The sequence below is a fragment of the Bos mutus genome, chromosome 2 (genome assembly GCF_027580195.1).
Source record: "Bos mutus isolate GX-2022 chromosome 2, NWIPB_WYAK_1.1, whole genome shotgun sequence".
NCBI classification, from domain to species: domain Eukaryota; kingdom Metazoa; phylum Chordata; class Mammalia; order Artiodactyla; family Bovidae; genus Bos; species Bos mutus.
This window is the reverse complement of record NC_091618.1, coordinates 116,898,018-116,923,916: the sequence shown is the minus strand read 5'-3', so window position 1 is coordinate 116,923,916 and position 25,899 is coordinate 116,898,018. Positions and strand designations below refer to the sequence as shown.

The window sequence follows — 25,899 nt, the reverse complement described above, 5'->3', positions numbered from 1 at the left end:
AATGTACAGCATTGATCGTGAACGCTAACGTAAGCCATGGAATTTGAATAATAATGATGCATCAGTGTGGGTCCACCCGTTGCACAAATGCACCACTCTGGTGGGGGACGTTGGTAGTGAGGGCTGTCACTTTGTGTATGCGTGGTGGTGGGGGATATTTGGGAACTCTGTATTTGGCCTCATTAGTTATGAACCTATTTGTTTTTTAAAAAAAAAAATTAAGTCTATTTTAAAAGCAAAGAAACAAACACTTCCATGGACAAACAATTCAAGGGGAGCTATTATGCTTATAATTTTACCAGGATTTTCCAATGTGCATACTATATATTTATACACCCACAGGCAGTAAGACTAGTGAAAGTGAAAATGAAGTTGCTCAGTCATGTCCAACTCTATGCAACCCCATGGACTGTAGCCCACCAGGCTCCTCTGCCCATGGGATTCTCCAGGCAAGGATACTAGAGTGGCTTGCCATTTCCTTCTCCAGGGGATCTTCCCTACCCAGGGATCGAACCCAGGTCTCCTGTGGCAGACACTTTAACCTCTGAGCCACCAGGGAAGCCCAAGAAAGTAAAGTCGCTCAGTCATGTCCGACTCTTTGTGATCGCATGGACTGTAGTCTACCAGGCTTCTCTGTCCATGGGATTTTTCAGACAAAAGTATTGGAGTGGGTTGCCATTTCCTTCTCCAGGGGATCTTCCCGACCCAGGGATCGAACCAGGGTTTCCTGCATTGCAGGCGGATTCTTTACCAACTGAGCTATCAGGGAAGCCCTAACTAGTAGCACTTAATATATTAAAAATTTCCCTGTTTATAAATATTCTTCTACAGCATGATTTTGATTAGATGGACAATATTCCACTGTGCTGTGATTTACTTAACCAGCTTCCTCCAGTGTAATGTTCAGGTTATTTCTGGTACACCATTAGTATAAATAATGCTATGGCTTGGTTTCTTTGGGATGTACATTGTGATGTTTTAACTGAAAAGAGACAGGCAAGTATATGCATTAAAATTATGTCTTTTTAAAAGTTACTTTTAAACACCTGTTATGAAGGGTGGTAAGCCATATATCAGAAATGGGTAGATGATATTTAATTTTAATTAATTGCTTTCTTATGTCCTAGGCTGACCAGATATCTGGTTTTCACATAAGATCAGTTCTCTGCGTACCTATTTGGAATAGCAACCACCAAATAATTGGTAAGACATTACCTAAATTATCAGACTTCTTATATTAAAACAAAAATGCAATTTACTTTAAAGTATATCTATCTGCTTTTTAAATGTACCTCCTTTTCACGTCCAGGACTCATCAACTTATGTTCATACTCTTGTGTAATCTCACAAGTGAAGACTCCTGATAAATCAACATTAAGCAGGACAATGCACAAATATTTATTCCTTTAAATAAGAACCAATGATTTTGAAGTTGATGGGGATTTCAGAAAGCAGCTAACTGAACTCTTTTATCTTACTCTGTGGAAATTGAGGCCCAAAGAGAGAGAAAAGAGTTGAGTAAAGTCACAAAGTGAGTTCTTAGCAGAGTCCCGAATAGAACTCAGGCCTCCTAATCCTAGTACATACGTATGTTTACATCTATGCTTTCACACATGGGATAAATGCAAAGACTGAAATGTGTCTTTCTGCCTCGGTGGTTCCAAAACAGGTTACACTTTCCCCTGAATATGGCAATTGTGGGCCAGAGCTGTTTCCAATTTTTCTCTCCCTCCCTGCTCCTTTCCTTTCCCTCAAACATTCATTCAGGAAAATCTCAAACCTAAAGTTAAGCAAGAAGGGGTCAGTAGTTAAAGTCAAGAAGTGGGGAGACAGTAGTTGTTCAAACATACTGAAAATATATCTTTCTTCTAACAGACATAAGGTAACTAATACATTTGGAAACTAATATAAATTTGTCTCTTTGTTTCACCCTAAGGCTGCCTGTTAAATTCTAAGATAGTGGACTTACCAAAGGATTTAATTTTCTATAAATATTAACACTTGAATTCCAAGAGAATTTTTTCATCAGTTTTCTTAATTTGCAGAAAATATTAGCATTTTTGAACATAAAGAAGATTCTAAGATTTGAGAAATTGAATCTCTAGTACAAAGCCTTAAATTACATCATGTGTCAAGTTTTAAATATGTTTGTTTGCTTGTTTGTTTTGGCTGTGCTGGAGCATGCTGGATCTCAGTTCCCGTATGAGGGAACCCCTTCCTCTGCAGTGGAAGCATGGAATCCTAACCACTGGACCGCCTTGGGAAGTCCCAAAATATATTTAAGTTTAATGAGAAGAGAAAGTCCATGAGAAACAGCCTGCATTATCTGTACATGTCCAATGGCAATCTCACATGCAGTCTTACATTTCATTCCTAAGTGTAAACATCTATTTTCTTTCACAACTAAGATTGTAGTTTGCCTGTAACACACTAAAAGCTTTGTATTTTATTATACATGTCTTCTACCATATGATGACATAGCTCCCTAATGAGAAGTTAGGTGTTTTTAAAAAATAAAAGCCTTTAGAATATCAGTTCAGTTCAGTTCAGTCGCTCAGTCGTGTCTGATTCTTTTGACCCCATGAACCGCAGCATGCCAGGCCTCCCTGTCCATCACCAATTCCCAGAGTCCATCCAAACCCATGTCCATTGAGTCGGTGTTGCCATCCAACCATCTCATCCTCTGTCATCCCCTCCTGCTCCTGCCCTCAATCCTTCCCAGCATCAGGGCCTTTTCAAATGAGTCAGCTCTTCGCATCAGGTGGCAAAAGTATTGGAGTTTCAGCTTCAACATCAGTCCTTCCAGTGAACACCCAGGACTGATCTCCTTTAGGATGGACTGGTTGGATCTTCTTGCAGTCCAAGGGACTCTCAAGAGTCTTCTCCAACACCACAGTTCAAAAGCACCAATTCTTCAGTGCTCAGCTTTCTTTATAGTCCAACTCTCACATCCATACATGACGACTGGAAAAACCATAGCCTTAACAAGACGGACCTTTGTTGACAAAATAATGTCTCTACTTTTTAATATGTTGTCTAGGTTGGTACTAACTTTCCTTCCAAGGAGTAAGTGTCTTTTAATTTCATGGCTGCAATCACCATCTGCAGTGATTTTGGAGCCCAGAAAAATAAAATCAGCCACTGTTTCCACTGTTTCCCCATATATTTGCCATGAAGTGATGGGACCACATGCCATGATCTTAGTTTTCTGAATGTTGAGCTTTAAGCCAACTTTTTCACTCTCCTCTTTCAACTTCATCAAGAGACTCTTTAGTTCTTCTTCACTTTCTGCCACAAGGGTGATATCATCTGCATATCTGAGGTTATTGATATTTTTCCTGGCAATCCTGATTCCAGCTTGTGCTTCCTCCAGCCCAGTGTTTCTCACTCTGCATATAAGTTAAATAAGCAGGGTGACGATATACAGCCTCGACATACTCCTTTTCCTATTTGGAACCAGTCTGTTGTTCCATGTCCAGTTCTAACTGTTGCTTCCTGACCTGCATACAGATTTCTCAAGAGGCAGGTCAGGTGGTCTGGTATTTCCATCTCTTGAAGGATTTTCCACAGTTTGTGGTGACCCACACAGTCAAAGGCTTTGGCATAGTCAATAAAGCAGAAATCGATGTTTTTCTGGAACTTTCTTGCTTTTTCGATGATCCAGAGGATGTTGGCAATTTGATCTCTGGTTCCTCTGCCTTTTCTAAAACCAGCTTGAACATCTGGAAGTTCACGGTTCATGTATTGCTGAAGCCTGGCTTGGAGAATTTTGAGCATTACTTTATTAGCATGTGAGATGAGTGCAATTGTGCAGTAGTTTGAGCATTCTTTGGCATTGCCCTTCTTTGGGATTGGAATGAAAACTGACCTTTGCCAGTCCTGTGGCCACTGCTGAGTTTTCCAAATTTGCTGGCATATTGAGTGTAGCACTTTCACAGCATCATCTTTCAGGATTTGAAATAGCTCAACTGGAATGCCATCACCTCCACTAGCTTTGTTCGTAGTGATGCTTTCTAAGGCCCATTTGACTTCACGTTCCAGGATGTCTGACTCTAGGTGAGTGATCACACCATCGTGATTATCTGGGTCATGAAGATCTTTTTTGTACAGTTCTTCTGTGTATTCTTGCCACCTCTTCTTAATATCTTCTGCTTCTGTTACATCCCTACCATTTCTGTCCTTTATTGAGCCCATCTTTGCATGAAATATTCCCTTGGTATCTCTAATTTTCTTGAAGAGATCTCTAGTGTTTCCCATTCTATTGTTTTCCTCTATTTCTTTGCATTGATCACTGAGGAAGGCTTTCTTATCTCTTCTTGCTATTTTTTGGAATTCTGCATTCGGATAGGTATGTCTTTTCTTTTCTCCTTTGCTTTTCGCTTCCCTTCTTTTCACAGCTATTTGTAAGGCCTCCTCAGACAGCCATTTTGCTTTTTTTGATTTCTTTTTCTTGGGGATGGTCTTGATCCCTGTCTCCTGTACAGTGTCACGAACCTCCGTCCATAGTTCATCAGGCAGTCTGTCTGTCAGATCTAATCCCTTAAATCTATTTCTCACTTCCACTGTTTGATTTAGGTCATACCTGAATGGTCTAGTTGTTTTCTCCACTTTCTTCAATTTCAGTCTGAATTTGGCAATAAGGAGTTCATGATCTGAGCCACAGTTAGCTCCCGGTCTTATTTTTGCTGACTGTATAGAGCTTCTCCATCTGCAAAGAATATAATCAATCTGATTTCAGTATTGACCATCTGGTGATGTCCATGTGTAGAGTGTTCTTTTGTGTTGTATATTTAGCATATGTAGGGACACAAGGGAATGTTTTCAAGATTGTTGAATTTTTCTAGTTAAACTTGTGTGCTTTGATAGTGCCATGATCCCTGGGTCATGCCCAAAACATGTAGTATAATGCTGGACATGAACTTTGGAAAGAAGACCCACATAAGTTAAATTTTGTAAAACTAGTTTAGCCCCATTGGTAGCAGGCAACAAAACTAGCCTTCCTTTGAAGGTTAACTGTATCATAATTCTTAACATTTCTTGAATGTTCTCTCCATGTGGACCAATATGCTTTACAAACATTATTCAAATGTTATCTTGTTTAATCTTTATAACCCACTGGGATAGTTAACATTTTATCCTCATTTTACAAATGAACAAATTCAGTGTTAAGTAATGTACTCACAGTAACACTACTAACAATGGAATTGAAATTCAAACCAAGGATGTTTAACTCCAGAGCCTATGTTCTTAATCACTATGCCATGCTGCCTCATTTAAGCACTAAGCTTCAGAGAATTGAAAACATTTTAATTATATATAAATATTTTTAATTTGTTTAATTTAATTTATATAATTATATATGGCTTCCCAGGAGGTACAGTGGTGAAGAATCTTCCTGCCAATGCAGGAGGTGCAAGAGATGTTGCTTTGATTCCTGGGTCAGGAAGGTCTCCTGGAGAAGGAAATGGCAGCTCACTCCAGTATTCTTGCTTGGAAAATTCCACAGACAAAGGAGTCTGGCAGGCTACAGTCCATGGGGTCACAAAGAGTCAGACACAACTGAGCACACACACACACATACGTGTATATATATTTATATATGTATGTAACTGTATATACGTGTGCACCATGATATATCAATTATTGTCCACAGTCATCTTGAAAACCATTTTTGGGGAATCTGGTTAATACCTGAGACCTGGTCTGGATATCAGAGCTGGAAAATGGGCTGCATCCCTGTACGCCTCACATCTGCTCTCACACAGGCAGCAGGTGTCAGAGCAACCTGGGATTAAGCTGAGTGTCTGCACTTAAAGGAGGCTAGAGTCATTTTACTTGTGCTGTAGGAACAGGATATCCAGTGTCAAAAATGACCACATCTCCCAACCTCTTCTCACAGGAGTGGCTCAAGTGTTAAATAGACTCGATGGGAAACCTTTCGATGATGCTGATCAACGACTTTTCGAGGTAAGAAAATAAATGTCTGAACCAGGGGTTATAGCTGAGTCAGTAGTAGTCTCCTGGTTACAGCTTGCTCACATTAGGAAGGATAAATAATTATTAATTGACAACTTTTAATCATTATACTTTGACAGCATGATGAAATTTAAATGAAGATTTAAAGAATGTATCAGTGTTTAGGTAAGATTTGATTCTGTTTTTCATGAATCAGTTTTTTTTTTTTTTTTAATCCTAATTGATTGTTTTTTATGGGATTGAACTGCCTTCTTCTCTCTGAAGTGTAAATCGCCTTATCTTTTTCTTGTTCGTGTGCATTCAGCCTTGAGGCCTCTAGCCAGCTCTGCCAGGGGCGCTGCCATCCCCTCTCTTCTGTCTCCAACCTTCCATGTATTTACTCCTGTCTGCCCTCAGCTGGAGAGGTTAGCCTTGAACAGGCTTCCTAGTAGACTTTGCACCAGTAGCCAAAATGAAAACCCCATGATTATTTTTCTCTAGCTGAGAGTACCTCGGAGCTTCTTTACTAACTGGCTCAAAATCTGAATCCTGCGTCCCCTTAACATTTACCTTATGGATACAATCACTTGGTTTCTTTACCAAACTCTTTTATACCCTAGCTTTTGAAAGAGATTGCTTTTGATTAAATGGAATAAAATGACTAAAATCAGTTCACAACCTAAACAAAGTAAGAACACATTTAAATGGACTATATGTTTCTAAATGTATAAAGTTATTTCTTCACAATAACATTAAATTAATAATTTTTCTCTTGTGCAGTGTGAGCGATAAAGCTGTTACATGACAATAGTAATTAAGAATTTTAATGTACATATTTCCCTAAGGCCTACCTCTGTGTACAATAAAATTACATTTTCAGGCCCATTCCTGATGCCTGTCTGCTTTTATATTAGATTATGCCAATGAGTTATTGCAATTTTTAATTAGTGAACTCTCTCTTTCCTAGGCTTTTGTCATCTTTTGTGGCCTTGGCATCAACAATACAATTATGTACGATCAAGTGAAGAAGTCATGGGCCAAGCAGTCCGTGGCTCTTGATGTAAGTTGCAATATATTTATGTCAGAACTTATGCTAAAAGCTCTAATCTTTGAGGGGGAAAAAGTCCTTGCTATGGAGTTTAGCTTTTCAAGTTTTAATTATTTATTTATGGGGTCAAATTTTAGTGTCAAGGATTTGAATTTGATGAAAGCTATAGACCCTCTCTAGAAAAATATACATGTGCACGTAGTTTTACATATACTTTCAAGGATTATAATTCAGGGATAATCACAGATCCCCTGCAGCCCAGCCATATATGTTGTATAATGCATGAGTGCTCAGTTGTGTCTGACTCTCGGTGACCCCATAGACTGTAGCTCGCCAGGCTCCTCTGTCCGTGGAATTTTCCAGGTAAGAATACTGCAGTTCATTGCCATTTCCTACTTTTTACCTACTCTTTACCATTGCACCGCCTGTGTATGGTTATTATAAGTACAGATTTAAAATTTTAGGTTTGTTAAAAGGGATGATCCAAAATTAATTTGTCAGGATTTAAAATATATTATGAATGTATTTTGAATATATATAGATAATCTGGGAATTCACAACTTTTATTACTGTAAAAAAACTCCACTGTGATAATGTGTGATGAGGATGGGGGAAACTGATCTTGTCACCTTGCAAGCCCCCCACCCTTCCCCACCACAGACACGAGCATCCCGCTGAGAACTCGGCCCTGTTTCCCGGGCCTGTATTCCATCTCGCCTCAGACCCACCAAGTTCTAAAAGTATAGCTCTAGTCTCCCCTGAATCCCAGCTTGTTTAGACCCAATACCTATTTTTTTTCCAACTTCTATTAGCAAAGATTTTATTTATGTCTATAAAATAAGTTTGGCTTCTCTGGTGGCTCATATAGTAAAGAATATGCTTGCAATGTAGGAGACCCAGATTCAATCTCTAGGTTGGGCAGATCCCCTGGAGAAGGAAATGGCCACCCACTCCAAAATTCTTTCCTGGAGAATTCCATGGACAGAGGAGACTGGTGGGCTACAATCCTGGGGTCGCAAGAGTCAGACATGACTGAGCGACTCACCCACATGAGATAAGTAGAGCAGATAAAATGTCAATGTCCAGTAACATTATACGGTACAGTATGATATAGGACATGTACAATCTTCAAAATACTCCGTGTATCAAGTGAGACATTGTTAGGAAGAGAAAACCAAGGAAGAGGGTAAATAGGCAAGTGAGTGATACCTGCGGAATTCTGGTTTAAGGTTTAGAAGACTTAAAATTAACAGCCAACCGTCTATGTGGGGCTTCCCTAGTATCTCAGCTGGTAAAGCAGGAGACCCCCAGGTCAATACCTGGGTCAGGAAGATCCCCTGGAGAAGCGATAGGCTACCCACTCCAGTATTCTTGCCTAGAGAATCCCCATGGACAGAGGAGCCTGGCAGGCTGCAGTCCATGGGGTCGCAAAGAGTCGAACACTAAGCTTAGCATAACCATCTATATACTTTCCCTTCCTAACCAGACCATGACGTCTGGAAGCAACAAGAATCTGTGTCTTTTTTTTTTTTTTGCAACCATATTCCCAGAGTCTAGCCGGTACTTTGGTATTTATTGAATGGTTTTGGATGAATAGATGAAGGGGAAAAAGAAGGAGGGAGGAAAGAATGGAAGGAAGGGATTTTTTGCTCTCCATCTGAGATAGTCCTGCTTTGTTTATATGTAACATCTCTCCAGTAAGCAATAAACACAAATATCTACAGGTTGAGTTAATATACAGGTGAGCTTTAAACATGCAGCCAGCGAATAAGAATCACTAGTAGAACATTAAGGTCTGTGTGCAGACCTGTTTTTAAACGCTGGCTCTGTCACCTGCCTCAATGAGATGATACATGTGAAGATTTTAGGATGTGGTCAATAAAGTATGACAATAACAACAGTCACTTTATTACTTATAATTGTGTTTTTATTACTGAGAAATTATCATGAATTGGAAGAAAGAGCAAAAGACAGGAATTTGGAACAGCAAATGTTGAGTCATGCCTCCTTCACTCTCATTGAATTCAGATCTCTAGAGTTACTTCATCCATTGTTTCAGAATTTCTGAAACGATAAAAAGAACTCACTATAAACTAGCCCCACTTAAACCCTACTTCATATTGCTATGATGGAATTCTCTCTCTCACACACACACAGAACCTCTCATTCTCTCACTCCTTGCCAACCTCCCAGTGGCTACTGAAGAGGGCTCAGATAACTGGATTGAAGCATGAATGGCAATTTACCAATGAAAGTCAGCATTCTCACTGGTTCCACTGCTTTTTAAAAAATTGAAATCTAGTTGATTTATAATGCTGCGTTAGTTTCTGGTATACAGCAAAATGATTCAGTTATTTAGATCATCTTTTCCAGATTCTTTTCCATTATAGGCTATTGTAACTTATTGAATATAGCTCCTTGTGCCATGCAGTAGGGCCTTGTTCTTTATCTATGTGATATATATGGTGCTGTGTCTCTATCCCCCCAGCCTTTCCCCTTTGGTAATCCTAAGTTTGTTTTCTATATCTGTGAGTCTATTTCTGTTTTGTAAATAAGTTCATTTTTGTAAATAAGTTCATTTAAACGATTCCACATAAAAGTGATGTAATATTGTTAGAACAGGCAAGTTGCTAGATATGAACAGAGAAAGGGGGCGTGGGCCAAATGGAAGGAAGCCATACACCTTGTGAACAACGGGGATCTATGGGCAGACAAAGAAAAACAGGAACATCCAGACTGACAGGAAACCGCACATTTTGGGGTGACAAAGGTCCTGGAGGAAAAAGATCTATCTGACTTACTTCGTTTTCACTGGTACCACTTAATTATCTACCTACCCGACCTAGGGAACCCCACGATTCCCATTACCTAGAAAGTGCTAATATCGTAGTCTCCTGACCCAATAATTGATCATCTGAGTTCATAGTCAGCACCCTCTCGTTTGCGTGACTCAGATACCTCTTGTCCTTAGACACAAAAATTACTCCTGACACTCCCAAATTTTCAGCACAACTCCGAGCCTTGTAACAATCTCACCTTTTAGAGGCTGATTTATTTGTATGGACTTGTATGCTCCTTGTGCTTTATTTGTGCCAATGTCAGAAATAACATTCCCAGTCAGAATTCTGCTGTTGCCATCTTGGTTTTGTCCCTTTACCTCCACTCAACCCCTACCCCACCAGTCACTAAACTCTGTAATAATCGAGGGGTATCCACCGCCCTCCCTAGCCCAGGAATCCATATGCAAGAATATCTGGAAGGATTTCTTATCTCAGAACTTTATGAAGACAATATGATAGTTTGAGAGCAACTAAACGCAAACTGTGGAATGAGATCTACATATGCTATAATATACATTAGCTTCTGAATGGATCTGTAGTTTAAAATTATGTATTTATAAATATTATACATGAAGATGAATAGTGTAATATTTACATAAATATTTAATAGAATTATGTATCTATATCTATGTACTTAAGTCAGCGTAGTTCAATGAGGGATGTGAGGTACTTTGCAAGAAAACTTAGCAAGCCTTTTAAAGGGTAAAATAGCAACAAAAACAATAATAACATTAACAGGGAAGAGTGAAAGAGAGAGGGAGAACATGAGAGCAAGCGAGAGGCCGTGTAAGCCAGGAGGACAGAACCCTGCTGGGGACAGAACAGCAGTGCTCTCCTTGTATCGTCTCCCCCAGGACAGGACCTGGGCTCCTCCACTCCCCTTACCCCATCGTGGCCAAGCAAAGCTTCCCCACTTGGATCAGGACAGGTTCCTCTTGTGCTGTCTCATATTTGCTTATTCTCTCCAGTTTTTATTCTTGTCCCAAGATCTATGTCTAAGTGTGGCTTTCTCCTTCCCTGATCTTACTACAGTGTCTTTTTTTTTCAGTTGGTAATGAGAGTGGAAGGAAGTAATCTGGCTTTCTCCTTCCCCTAATCTTACTACAGTGTCTTTTTTTTTCAGTTGGTAATGAGAGTGGAAGGAAGTAATCTAGGCCGCAGCCCCCAGTGACAGTATCCCCACCCCTACTGCACCTCCCACCCGCTAACCTGTCCCTCCCCAGCGGGAGGCGCCGGAGCTCCTGGCCTGGAGAGGTCTGTGAATACACGCCTTCCTGCTGCCCTTAAGACTGGAGAGAAGGCACAACGTTCTCTTCTTCCGTTCAAAAAGTCTTTCCCCGGGCACTTTAAATAAAAATACCGTTTCGGTACATCCTCAGGAAGTAAACCTTCTCCAAATAAGTTCTCTGGAAAGGCTAATCCTCACAGGTGCTCCCAGAAATGTTCAGAGCTCACTGCTGCTGCTGCTGCTTCTGCTAAGTCACTTCAGTCGTGTCTGACTCTGTGCGACCCCATAGACGGCAGCCCATCAGGCTCCCCTGTCCCTGGGATTCTCCAGGCAAGAACACTGCAGTGGGGTGCCACTTCCTTCTCCAATGCATGAAAGTGAAAAGTGAAAGTGAAGTCACTCAGTCGTGTCCGACCCTCAGCGACCCATGGACTGCAGCCTTCCAGGCTCCTCCATCCATGGGATTTTCCAGGCAAGAGTACTGGAGTGGGGTGCCATTTCCTTCTCCATTGCATGAAAGTGAAAAGTGAAGTCGCTCAGTCATGTCCGACTCTAGCGACCCCATGGACTACAGCCTACCAGGCTCCTCCGTCCATGGGATTTTCTAGGCCAAATTACTGGAGTGGGGTGCCATTGCCTTCTCCGTGCCTTCTCCTAGAGGTACACTTTTAAGACAGGGCCCCCACTGCCATCCATTTTCCCCTGTAGAAGGCAGCTTCGGGCTTTATCCCAGTGAAAGGCAGTGCAGGGAGAAGATTTAAAGCCTTTGGCATTAGTCTGGTTAGGATTGAATCCTGGTTTAGTAGCTGTTGATCTTGGACAAGCTACTAACCCTCTCAGTCTTAGTTTTTTTCATATGTTAAATGGATATGCTAAGAAAGTTGCTTTGACAGTTAAATCGAGTAGGATAAAAGCTGGAGAAAATAAGCAAATGTGAGAAACACCAGAAGAACGGTCCGATTTGAGTGGGGAACATTTGCTTGGCCATGATAGGATAAGGAGAGTGGGTGAGCCCAGGTCCTAGGGGAGATGATACAAGGATAGCACTGCATTGGTTCCGTGCCCCTGGCTTGCACGCCCTCTCACTTACTCTCAGTTAAATAACACAGGGAGGTGTTCAGAGAGAACCTTTAGTTACAGTTAGCTATTCTATTACCCAGAGTACTCACTCTCCCTAATCAGTGCCGAGTTCTGAGTCTGCTCAGCCCAAGATTTGCTGTAGAACTGCTGACTGAGGGGCTGGGCAAGAGCTGTAATTTTTGCCTCTTTTATTACAAAGATCATTTCCAGCTTGAAGTGTGAGCTAAAAACAGGTCAGTCATTTCCTGATTCCTTGACAGAATTCCCCATGACTAAAACAGCATGTAAGTCATCAAAAGTTGCACACGTCCAAGGGCAAAGCCTCTCCCAAAAGATGTGCCATGCTGACAATTTCAGCTCGTTTTAGCTTACTTCACAAATGGTGAAAAGTAGAACTATAAACATACAAAATATTTTCTATTTTTCTGGCCTTTAAAAATGAAGTGACTAACACTTTATCTGGATTTTGCTTAACAGGTGAATTAGAAACTTTGTTTATACACTTTATAAACAGGTAAATTATAAATTAATTACTTTTCTGATTGCTTTCCTTAATTGTTCATAATTTAGTTATGTATTTCTATTGTTAAGTTCTTTTGTTCCTAAATATATGAAATTAATACTGAGGCTTTTAGAAAACAGAGATGCTCTTAAAGCTGAATAACAGAACAAAAAGGAATTTCCCATCATGTTTAATAACTTTACTTCTATGATCTTGATTTCCATTTTGCATGAGCAGCAGAAATTTCACAAGAAATGTACTGATGTGTGTTTACATTTTCTGACAGTAAGGATCCTAAAGTGGGAAAACTTTACCTCTAATATAGGTAATACAGAGAAAATACAACACAACTGTAGATATACGATATTACTTTTTCATTTTGAACATCAAGAATTGTCCTTTGGAGTGTCTTTCATAGAGACTGCAAATGAAGAGTTATCTAACACTGATGAGAAATTTTCCAAGAAATATAAAATCAGGATATTAGGGACACTTTATATACATAGGGCTTCCCTGGTGGCTCAGCGATAAAGAATCTGCCTGCAATGCAGGAGATCCGGGGTTTGAGCCCTGGGTTGGGAAGATCGCCTGAAAGAGGGCAAGGCAACCCACTCCAGTACTGCTGCCTAGAGAATCCCACAGATAGAGGAGCCTGGGGCAGCGGGGGGTGGCTGCTGTCCATAGGGTCACACAGAGTCCAACACGACTGCAGCGACTAAGCGCCAGCAGCAGCACACACCTTTATGATCAAAAGAGGAAAGGAATGAAGGTCAAACAGGAAGTGTGAAAAGGGCATATGCAATCAGGAGCCCTCACAAAAGCCTCTTTCATCCATTTCCTCCTTTCCAATTGCTACAGCAGTCTTCCTACTTAAAGGCTTCATTGCCTCCTGACTGAGCAAATGTAATAGCCTTCTATTTGTTCTTCCTAAACCATATTTTAGATTGCATCATTCTCCCACTCACAAACCTTAAATTATTCCCCCATTACCTATCAAAGTACAAACTTCTGGCCTTTGAGGTCCCTGGAAATCACATACCAAACAGTCTTCCTGTCTCTGGCCCTCATTTCTCTTCTCAGAGTATTCTGTGCTAATTACAAAACTCAGCTACATCATAGTCTACAAATCAACCACCTGCTTCTCTGCCCTCTGATTTTTGTTCTAACATCCTCTCCACTTTATTCTGTTCTGGTTATGCCATCTCCCCTCAAAACTGTCCCATCATTCAAAGCTTGATTTACATGTAATCTTCTCTGTATAAAGCTTCTGATCTCATGGTTATATGTTCCTCTCTTTGCCCTATATTGCAGTTAATGGCAGAGTCTATGTTTTCCTCTGTTAGAACATGTGTCCATCAAAGCATATGATCATGTCTTAGCTACCTTTTATTCCGTTTGATGTTTTATATAAATATAATGGTACTCAATACAAGTATATTGAATAAATGAAGGTGTGCAGCCATGAATTTCTCCATGAGAAATCTCCTAAACTCCAAGAGGAGATTTCTCTCTAACTGGGTGATTGAAAATGTTAGACTCCTAAGATGCCAGCAGAATGCCATTTGATTCTTTCTCACCCCTCTTCCTTTAAACTTACTCTGCTAAATCAGTCTTCCCTACTCCAGGGTGAACTCTGGTAGATTCTACGGCTCTTCTGACATACTCAGGAGTTATACCGCTCCTGAGCTTTTCCCCGTGTTTAGGATAAGAAGCCTGTGGCCAGGAGAGGGTCATTTGTTGTTCAGTCACTAAGTTGTGTCTGACTCTTTGCGACCCCACGGACTGTAGCACGACAGGTTTCCCTATCCCTCACCATCTCCCGGAGTTTGCTCAAACTCATGTCCATTGAGTCCATTGAGTCGGACACGGAGAGGGTCATAGTGAGTCTCGTTACTCTTCCTCAGTTCACTTCCTCCCCCAAGACAGATGCAGGGAGGTCGGAAGAGAGGGCAAAGCTGTACTTGACAGATGCTCCCCTAATTTGGTTTCAGGGCCCTCTGTATCAAACACCAACATTCTCTTTTTATCATGAGTTGCTTTTATGAATTCTTCAGAGGACTCTTAGGACTAGCAACCTCCTGATGGCAGTCCCTGATATGGGTGTGCCTCTCCTGATGACTGGTTATAATCCCCCCTCAGCCCCTGGCTTCCAGGGGCCCATCCACACCCTTCTTCATGGGGATCATCTCACTCTTCCAGGAATTCCTCTTGGTCAAGGCCTATTTTTGTTTTTTTATTTTTAACTGTGGTAAAATAGACACAGCATAAAATTTACTATTTTTAATTATACAGTTCAGTGGCATTAAGTACATTCACATTGTTATGCAACCATCACCATCATCCATCGCCAGAACTTTTTCATCTTCCCAAAGTGAAAGTCTGTGCCCATTAAACATTAACTCCTCATTTTTCCTTGCATGGAGCCATGACAACCACCATTCTCCTTTTCATCTATGTATTTCTCTGCTCAGGGTGCCTCATATAGCAAAATCTTAATTGTCCATGTGCAACTGGCTTATTTCACTTAGCATAATATTTTCAAGAGTCATCTATATTGAAACGTGTCCAAATGTTCTTCCTTTTTAAGGCTGATATATGATTCCATTATATGTGTCTATTACATGTGTTCATTCATTCATCTGTTGATAAACACTTGGGTTGCTTTCAGGTCAAAGTCCTTTTAAACCTGGATATCTTTCATAGATCCATTTGATCTGTGGGGAAAATCACATGTTTTCAACCATTAGATTGACGTGCAAGTCCTCCTCAAAACACCTCTCTCTTTATGCTCACTAACTTCTTCAGTTTTCAGGTGTGAATCAGGTACCAGTCTCTGTTCCCACACTACACTAAGGTGAAAGACACAGGAGGTCCCCCAAATGATTCTCTGGAAGGAACTCTCAAGAAACCCTAAGATATCCTCAATATGCACACTCAGTTGCTCAGTGGTGTCTGACTCTTTGCGACCCTTTGGACCGTAGGTCACCAGGCTCCTCTGTCCATGGGATTCTTCAGGCAAGAATACTGGAGTGGGTTGCCATGCCTTCCTCCAGGGGCTCTTCCTGACCCAGGGATCGAATCTCATTGGCAGATGGATTCTTTACCACTGAGCCATCAGGGAAGCCCATCTCCTCAATATGGGGCTCTCATAAACTGTTATCCTTTTTACACAATGCAGAGCGGGAAACAAGCCCCTCAACTTGGAGGCAGGAGAGCTAGTTTGGGGCACCTTCTTTCCTCGATGGCCTGGCACTCCCTTTAGAACCTACTACCTATTAGTCTCAACTATAAACTCAGGCAGAAAGAGTTTCATTTAACATCCTATTTTGTCTACCAAAATAGTTTTTTCTAGATCAAGTTACTGTCAGACCACAATCCAATGACTGCCCAAATGGTAAGTATCAACCCTGGAAAGACCCTTGTTTATTTCTAGGTACAGTGGATACAAGTTTGCAGTTACAAAGCCAAATGCAATGCACCAGCAAAAATAGAATTATTCCCACTTGGAAATTCTTTTTTATTGACAATATGTTGGATTATGTAAACACTTCTTTTGGAGAAAAGAAAAAAGGAAACACAAATTACTCTCTTCAAATGGTTTTGTACTAATTAATTCCCTGTTGTGGCCACTACTACACCATTTATTGTTCAGTGGCTCAGTCATGTCTGACTTTTTGTGACCCCATGGACTGCAGCACACCAGGCTTCCCTGTCCTTCACCATCTCCCAGAGCTTGTCAAACTCATGGCCATTGAATTGGTGATGCCATCCAACCATCTCATCCTCTGTCATCCCATTCTCCTTCTGCTTTCAATCTTTCCCGGCTTCAGGGTCTTTTCAAATGAGTTGGCCTTTGCATCAGGTGGCCAAAGTATTGGAGCTTTAGTTTCAGCATCAGTCCTTCCAATGAATATTCGGTGTTGAGTTCCTTTAGGATTGACTGGTTTGATCTCCTTTAAGTCGAAGGGACTCTCAAGAGTCTTCTCCAACACCACAGTTCAAAAGCATCAATTCTTCAGTGCTCAGCCTTCTTTATGGTCCAACTCTCACATCCATACATGACTACTGGAAAAACCATAGATTTGACTATTTGGACCTTTGTCAGCAAAGTAATGTCTCTGCTTTTTAATATGCTGTCTAGGTTTGTCATAGCTTTTCCTCCAAGAAGCAAGTGTCTTTTAATTTCATGGCTGGAGTCACCATCTGCACTGGTTTTTGAGCCCCCCAAAATCAAGTCTCTCACCGTTTCCCCATCTATTCACCATGAAGTGATGGGACCAGATGCCATGATCTTAATTTTTGGATGTTTAGTTTTAAGCCAGCTTTTTCACTCTCCTCTTTCACCTTCATCAAGAGGCTCTTTAGTTCCTCTTTGCTTTCTGCCATAAGGGTGGTGTCGTCTGCATATCTGAGGTTGTTGATATTTCTCCCGGCAATCTTGATTCCAGCTTGTGCTTCATTCAGCCTGGCATTTCTCATGATGTATGCTGCACATAAGTTAAATAAGCAGAGTGACAGTATACTGCCTTGATGTACTCCTTTCCCAATTTTGAACCAATCCATTGTTCCATGTCTGGTTCTAACTGTTGCTTCCTGACCTGCATACAGGTTTCACAGGAGGCAGGTAAGGTGGTCTGGTATTCCCATCTCTTTCAGAATTTTCCACAGTTTGTTGTGACACACACAGTCAAAGGCTTCAGCATAGTCAGTAAAGCAGAAATAGATGTTTTTCTGGAACTCTCTTGCTTTTTTGATGATCCAACTGATGTTGGCAATTTGATCTCTGGTTCTTCTGCCTTTCCTAAATCCAGCTTGAACACCTGAAAGTTCATGGTTTATGTACTGTTGAAGCCTCGCTTGTAGAATTTTGAGCATTACTTTTCTAGCCTGTAAGATGAGTGCAATTGTGTAGTAGCTTGAACATTCTCTGGCATTGCCTTTCTTTGGGATTGGAATGAAAACTGACCTTTTCCAGTCCTGTGGCCACTGCTGAGTTTTCCAAATTTGCTGGCATATTGAGTGCAGCACTTTCACATTATAAGTTACCTTAAAAAAAAAAAAAAGATTTGGAAGCTGTTCTCTCTGAAAATTCCAGGGTCTTATTGAGTTGGTTCATTAATATAAGTTTATGATCGTGCATGTGTGCTCAGCCATGTGCGACTCTTTGTGACCCCATAGACTGTAGCCTGCCACTCTCCTCTGTCCATGGAATTCTCCAGGCAAGAATACTGGAGTGGCTTGCCATGCCCTTCTCCAGGGGATCTTCCAGCCCCAAGGATCGAAATTTTGTCTCCTGTGTCTCCTGCAATGACAGGCAAATCTTTTTTTTTTTCCCCACTTTATTAATTGAAGGATAATTGCTTTACAAAATTTTGTGGTTTTCTGTCAAACATCAGCAAGAATCAGCCATAGGCATTCCCATGTCCTCTCTCTCCCAAACCCCTCTCCTCACCCTGCCTCCCATCTCCCTCCCCATCCCAGAGATTGTCACAGAGCCCCTGTTTGAGTTCCCTGAGTCATACAGCAAGTTCCTGTTGGCTATCTATTCTACATATGGTATCGTAAGTTTCCATGTCACTCTCTCCATGCGTCTCTCCCTCTCCCTCCTCCCCTCCCCCCGTGTCCATAGGTCTGTTCTCTATGTCTGTTTCTCCACTGGTGCCCTGCAAATAAATTCATCAGTACCATCTTTCTAGATTCCATATATATGGGTCAGTATATGATATTTATATTTCTCTTTCTGACTTACTTCACTCTGTATAGTAGGTTCTAGGTTCATCTACCTCGTTAGAACTGACTCAGATGGGTTCCTTTTTATGGCTGAGTAATATTCCATTGTAAATATGTACTGCAGCTTCTTTATCCATTCATCTGTCAATGGACGTCTAGGTTGCTTCCAAGTCCTGGCTATTGTAATTAGTGCTGCAGTGAACACTGGGGTGCATGTGTCTTTTTCAATTTTGCTTTCCTCAGGGTATACACCTAGGAGTTTTTTGCTGGGTCATATGGTGGTTTTATTCCTCGTTTTTTAGGGAATCTCCGTACCATCTTCCACAGTAGCTGTATCCATTTACATTTCCACCAGCAATGCAAGAGAGTTCCCTTTTCTCCACACCCTCTCCCAGCATTCATTGTAGACTTTTTGATGATGGCCATTCTGACTGGTGTGAGGTGGTATCACACTGTAGTTTTAATTTGTATTTCTCTAATAGTGAGCAATGTTGAGCATCTTTTCATGTGTTTGTTAGCTTCTGTATGTCTTTTTTGGAGAAATGTTTGTTTAGGTCTTTTTTCCACTTTTTGATTGGGTTATTTGTTTTTTGGGGTTTGTTTATTTTTTTTGGCGTTGAGTTGTATGAGCTGCTTGTATATTTTGGAAATTAATTCTTTGTCAGTTGTTTCCTTTGCTATTATTTTCTCCCATTCTGCTTGTCTTTTCATCTTCTTGTGGTTTCCTTTGCTATGTGGTTTCCTTTTCTTTTGCTATGCAAAAGCTTTTAAGTTTAATTAGGTCCCACTTGTTTATTTTTGTTTTTAGTTCCATTATTCTAGGCGGTGGGTCATAGAAGATCTTGCTTTGATTTATGTAGTTGAGTGTTCTGCCTATGTTTTCCTCTAAGAGTTTTACAGTTTCTGGTCTTAGATTTTGGTCTTTAATCCATTTTGAGTTTATCTTTGTGTATGGCATTAGAAAGTGTTCTAATTTCATTCTTTTGCATGTAGCTGTCCAGTTTTCCCAGCACCACTTATTGAAGAGGCTGTCTTTGCCCCATTGTGTATTCTTGCCTCCTTTGTCAAAAATAAGGTATCCATAGATGCGTGGGTTTATCTCTGGGCTTTCTATCTTGTTCAGTAGGTCTATATTTCTGTTTTTGTGCCAGTACCATACAGTCTTGATGACTATAGCTTTGTAGTATAGTCTGAGTCAGAAAGGTCAATTTCTCCAGCTCCATTCTTCTTTCTCAAGACTGCCTTGGCTTCAGGTCTTTTGTGTTTCCATATGAACTGTGATTTTTTGTTCTAGTTTTGTGGAAAATGCCATTGGTAATTTGATAAGGATTGCATTGAATCTGTAGATTGCATTTGGTAGTATAGTCATTTCCTACCCAGGAACATGGAATATCTCTCCATCTGTTTATGTCATCTTTGATTTCTTTCCTCAGTGTCTTACAATTTTCTGTATACAGTTCTTTTGTCTCCTTAGGTAGGTTTATTCCTAGATATTTTATTTTTTTGTTGTAGTGATGAATGGGATTGATTCCTTAATTTCTCTTTCTGATTTTTCATTGTTAGTGTATAGGAATGCAAGTGATTTCTGTGTATCAACCTTGTATCCTGTGACTTTGCTGAATTCAGTGATCAGCTCTAGTAATTTTCTAATAGCCTTTTTTGGGTTTTCTATGTATATATCATGTCATCTGTGAACAGTGAGAGTTTTACTTCTTCTTTTCTGATCTAGATTCCTTTTATTACTTTTTCTTCTCTAACTGCTGTAGCTAGGACTTCCAAAACTATGTCAAATAATAGTGGTGAGAGTGGACACACTTTGTCTTGTTCCTGATCTTAGAGGGAATGCTTTTAGTTTTTCACCATTGAGAATAATGTTTGCTGTGGGCTTATCATATATGGCCTTCACTATGTTGAGGTAGGTTCCTTCTATGCTCATTTTTTGAAGTGTTTTTACCATAAGTGGGTGCTGAATTTTGTTGAAGGCTTTTTCTGCATCTATTCAGATAAACGTGTAGTTTTTAACCTTTCAATTTGTTAATATGGTATATCGCATTGATTGATTAACATATATTGAAGAATCCTTGCATCCCTGGAGTAAACTGGACTTGATCATGGTGAATGAGCTTTTTAATGTATTGCTGAGCTCTGTTTGCTAGAATTTTGTTGAGGATTTTTGCATCTATGTTCATCAGTGATATCGGCCTGTAATTTTCTTTTTGTGTGTTGTCTTTGCCTACTTTTGGTATCAGGGTGACTGTGGCCTCATAGGATGAGTTTGGAAGTGTTCCTTCCTCTGCAATTTTTTGGAAGAGTTTCAGAAAAATAGGCATTAGCTCTTCTCTAAATGTTTGATAGAATTCCTATGTGAAGCCCTTTGGCCCTGGGCTTTTGTTTTTTGGGAGATTTTTTATTATTATTATTATAGTTCGATTTCAATTTTTATAATTGGCTTGTTCATAATTTCTATTTTTTCCTGTTTCAGTCTTGTGAGGTTGAACTTTTCTAAGAATCTGTCCATTTCCTCTAGGTTGTCCATTTTATTAGCATATAGTTGCTCATAATATTCTCTTATGATCCTTTGTATTTCTGTGTTGTCTGTTGTAACCTCTCCTTTTTCATTTCTAATTTTGTTGATTTAATTTTTCTCCCTTTTTTTCATGATGAGTCTGGCTAGTGGTTTGTCAATTTTGTTTATCTTCTCAAAGAACCACCTTTTAGTTTCATTAATCTTTGCTAGTACTTCCTTCATTTCTTTTTCATTTATTTCTCCTCTGATCTTTATGATTTCTTTCCTTCTGGCAGATGAATTCTTTACCACCAGTGCCACCTGGGAAACCAAATTATGACTTTTAAAAAATCCTTAAGAAAATAATCATGCTAAATTTCTTGAACTTCTTTGATAGCACAGTAAAGATGAGCTAAACAGATAGTGTGAGCTTCAAATTTTCATTTGCTGCTTTCTGTTGCCCAAAGAAAGGTCTCACAATGACACACTGATTGAACTTTTGGGATATTCTACCATAGCCCATGCATTATAATAAACAGGGGTGCTTTTTTAAAATATTGGTGCTTGGACCCTTTTCTAAACTGACTGAATCAGAAATCTCTGAAAGTGGAGACTAAGCATAGTGAAAGTGAAGTCGCTCAGTCATGTCCAACTCTTAGCGACCCCGTGGACTACAGCCCACCAGGCCCTCCATCCATGGGATTTTCCAGGCAAGAGTGCTGGAGTGGGGTGCCATTGCCTTCTCCGTTAACAGTGGCTAGGCATATTATTATGGAGACTAAGCATATGAATCTACAAAAAGTTCTCCATGTGATTCTGATGTATGGTACAAAGCGAGAAGCATTGGTATAGAGTGATCTATTGATATTTGTGTGATAATTTCTCCAATACTTTCTTTCACAAAAGGCAACCATAGGATATTAGTACTTCCTTTATAAATATTTGTTGAAAAATTATATTGAAGACAGTAGGTGAATTGAAGTGAGGTTAAAGGGTACTGTCTCCTCCCTGCTCTGAATACCCATTTATTCTTTGACTCCTTCTAATGGTTTCCATCCTCACCTCTCTTTGGAGGTATCATCTGGAAGGCTATCAGTGAACACCTGTGTTCAGTTCCCACTCTCAGTTCTTAACTTCTCTTACCTGTTCATGCTGCTGACTCTTTTCCCCCAATCACAGAAAAGAAAATAACCAATCTACTATGGTAATTGACAGGTAAATGACTAGTTTATTTCATGGTCATAGGATCCAGAGCAAAGATAGATGAACCTTAAAAACAAAAAACAGGGCAACGATTTTAGTATTACAAGGCTCATTGTGTAATTTATTAGCATTTTATAGTTTTAAAATTTTCTTTAGTAAAAGGAGAAACAGTTTCTATTCCAATGCCTAGAATAGTATTAATACTTGACATATAGTAGATATAAATATTTGCTTAATGTTATCATTTATTTCTTTGTTTATGAATGAACATAATTTCATACCTAATCTTATACCTAATGGTATCTGAAGCATTTTGTGACTTGCTAACAGCTTCTGTAAGCACCTGTTTTTTGCAAATTTAGGACACAGTCTAGTGAAATGTCTATGAAAAGTGTGATTGCCAGTTTATAATTTTGCAGATAAAGTCTACAAATTCTGTGAAGCTGGATCTGTGGGCCATTCCTTGAGCTAGTGATGAGGAATTATATATGTTTTGTTTCTTTTGTCTCAATAATATCTGCTATAGATAATTAGGGTCACAAAGTATTGTTTTAAATCTTCTTGTTTGGAGGCAGGTCAATCATAACTAGCAATTTTTCTGCTTTCTATGTTTTCTACTCTATCCTCCCTTGCTTCTATGACTCTACTTAAGTGATTCTTTCATTCTTAGATCTCTTCAGCCCTCTTCTGAATATTCTTTGAGGTTGAATCATGTGACCTATTTGCTCCTATTTTCTCTCTGTATACTTTTTCCCTGAGCAATTTCAGCTACTTACTTGGCTTTAACTGAGATGACTCCCAATATGTAGTCCTAGTTCACTCTTTCTCTCTCCTTGAAGCTTCAGACTTTTATATCCTGCTAACTCTTAGCTCTTGTTTGTACCTCCAAAATTTCCAACTTAACATATTTAACAGTTACAATCCCCATTAAAAAATGAATATACATATATTTTTAATATATTCTTTATATATATATATATAAAATTAATAGAATATTGAGGCATTAAAAAGAATATACATATATTTTAATATATTCTTTATATACATATATATATATATATAATTAACAGAATATTGAGGCACTTCCCTGGCAGTCCAGTATTTAAGATTCCTTGCTTTCAATTCAGGGGGTGAGGGTGATCCCTGGTCAGGGAACTAAGATCTGCATGCTGCGGAGTGCAGTCACATAAATATACATTAAAAATAAGTAAGTAGTGCTTTCCTGGTGGCTCAGTGGCAAAGAATCCACCTGCCAATGCAAGAGACACAGGTTCGGTCCCTGATCAGGGAAGATACCACATGCCACGGAGCTGTTGAGCTGTGCTCTAGAGCCCAGGAGCCACAACTACTGAAGCATGTGCACCTTAGAGCCCGTGCACCTGCAACAAGCCACCGCAGGGAGAAACCCACACAGGGCAGCTAGAGAGTAGCGCCTGCTTCCCACAACTAGAGAAAAGCCCGAGCAGCAACGAAGACCCAGCACAGCCAAAAGTAAATAAAAGTACAAAAAAAATAAATAAATACAATCCATCCATTGGAAAAAATAGAATAGTGATATGATGGTCTCATTCACAGTGGTTTATCACTAACTTCTCCCTGGCTTTCCACATCTAGCCATTTGCCAGGCTGTCATTTGGTTCCTGCATCATCTCCTTTTTCGCTGCTATCTCTGTAGTGCAGGTCTTTATTTCATCTTTCCTGTATTGATGCTGCTTACTCAAACTGATAATCCTGGCTCTAGTTTCTTATTTTCCCTGTGCATAATACTCACAATATTTGGATTTGTCTTCCTAAATCTTAATACTGTTGTATCTGCTCTAAAAAAAAATTAGTGACTTCCCATTGCATACAAATTAGGGCTTTCAAGATCCTCCACTACTGACGACAATATTTTTTTACCTTAGTTTTCATTTCCTCCATCTAGGAAAAAAATCTCTATTATTATGTGTTTCTCAAAAATATCTTGAAATTCCCACTCTGGGTCTTTTCTGCATCTGCTTAAAGAAACATTTTAACAGACCTCAAATTTCACCTTTTCTTTTAATGTTTCCTGTTGTGTCCCCAATAGTTGTGATTGTTCCTTTCTTTTAATCTCTTTATTAGGCTTTATTTAAAAGGCTATTGTCACATGAAATCTCTGCTATGTTGGTTGATCTTCAAATAGAAATATATTGCAAAGACTAATAGAAACATGGTGCTTATCACTTAGATATTTGATAATAAAGATAAAGATTAGTCAAATTGTTTCTTATGATTCTTCTATACTAAGTATGACCCATATAGGATATAATTATTTCTTCTCTTTTAAAATGTTTTTAAGTTAAGTTTAAATAATTTATCATTATAGAGATATAAAAAGTCTTTAGAAGAAATCAAATCAGTGGTAACCCATGGCTAGAATTTACTACCTTTTCATTTGGGTTGACAATTTTTCTTTCTTTTTGTTTTTTTCTTTCAGCCTTTTTAAGATGTCACTGTCTTACAGATTCTACTGTTACTAATGAAAACTCTGCCCTTATTTTTGTAAATGTGATGTGTCTTTATTTCTCATTTCTGTTAACATTTTCTTTTTAATTTTTGCATTACAGTCATTTGATTGTGATGTATCTAGGTGTGTTTTTCTTTGTATTTCTTTTGCTTGGGATTCACTGAGTTTCTTGGCTCAAAAGGTTAATAGCTTTCATAAATTTTAGAAATATTTGGCTAATATCTCTTCAAATATTTATTTTTCTTTCTTTCTTTATTTTTCGTTATTTACTTTTATATTACTTTTCTTTATTTCTTTATTCTCTCTCCTTCTGGGCCCAGTTACATGCATGGTGAATCATGTAATATTGGCCTACAGATCTCTGACACGTAATTTTTTCATTTTTTTCCCCCTCTGTGATTCAGTTTCGGAGTTTTTCATTCAATTTTCTCAGAGTTTGCTGATTCTTTTTTCTTTCTAGTCTTCTAAAGTCCATCCATTTCTGATATTTTGTGGTACTATGTTGTATTAATATTGTATGTTTCAATTCTAGACATTTTGACTTGGTTCTTTTATACACTTTAATTTCTCTGCTTGAACTAGCCTAACCATTATTATGTCTAACTTTTCCCTTAAACTTTTAACATACAGTTCTTCACAAGTTATTTTATATTTCTCATCTTTTTTTTCTAACAGCAGGGCATCCATGAGTCTGCCTCTATTGATTGCTTCTTTTCTCAGTTAGGAATCATATTTTTCTGTTTCTTTGCCTTTGTAAATATTTATTGCATACCAAACATCTTGTGTAGAAGAACAAAAGTAGATGAAGTTTTTGGTAGATACTGTTTGAGCTAAATAATATTTTTTATTGTGTTCTGTTTTTCCAGATAAGATATGAGAGGGTATGTGATCTCCTTATGTCAGAGAGATCTGACATAAAGATTGCTTAGAGATCTGACAGCTAGCATGAGGACCTGATCATTCAAACTCAGTCATCTGTAGTGCTCAGCTGAAAATAGGGGAAGTTTTTATTAGTTTCAGTTTATTTCTGATTTCCAAAGAGACTGTGGAGATTGCCTTTTGCCCTTCAACCCAACCCCAACTGCTCAGGCTACACTGAGTGGGTGGCCACATTTAGGATCTGAGTTGAAGGAGTTTGAGTTGCAGTGTAAGTTCATTTCAGTTCACTTCTGGGTTCAACCGGCCTGAAACCTAATAAGAATATAAGACTTCTATTTTCCAGGGCTGCACTCACCATCACTTTCACAAGAAATTTCCCATGAAGGAGAGATTTCAAGCTGAGAATTTACATCTGTGGCTCTTCCAGATACTTGTATGTT

General features: G+C 39.3%; 1 protein-coding gene across 1 annotated transcript in view; it reads left to right on the top strand.

Moving 5' to 3' along the window:
* PDE11A (phosphodiesterase 11A) overlaps nt 1–25,899 on the top strand; it is a 430,189-nt gene that overhangs the window by 235,218 nt on the left and 169,072 nt on the right. Inside the window, exons 7-9 of the mRNA XM_005900797.2 lie at nt 1,128–1,203; nt 5,900–5,967; nt 6,923–7,015. Coding sequence (XP_005900859.1) covers nt 1,128–1,203; nt 5,900–5,967; nt 6,923–7,015 — 237 coding nt within the window. The remainder of the gene's footprint in view (nt 1–1,127; nt 1,204–5,899; nt 5,968–6,922; nt 7,016–25,899) is intronic.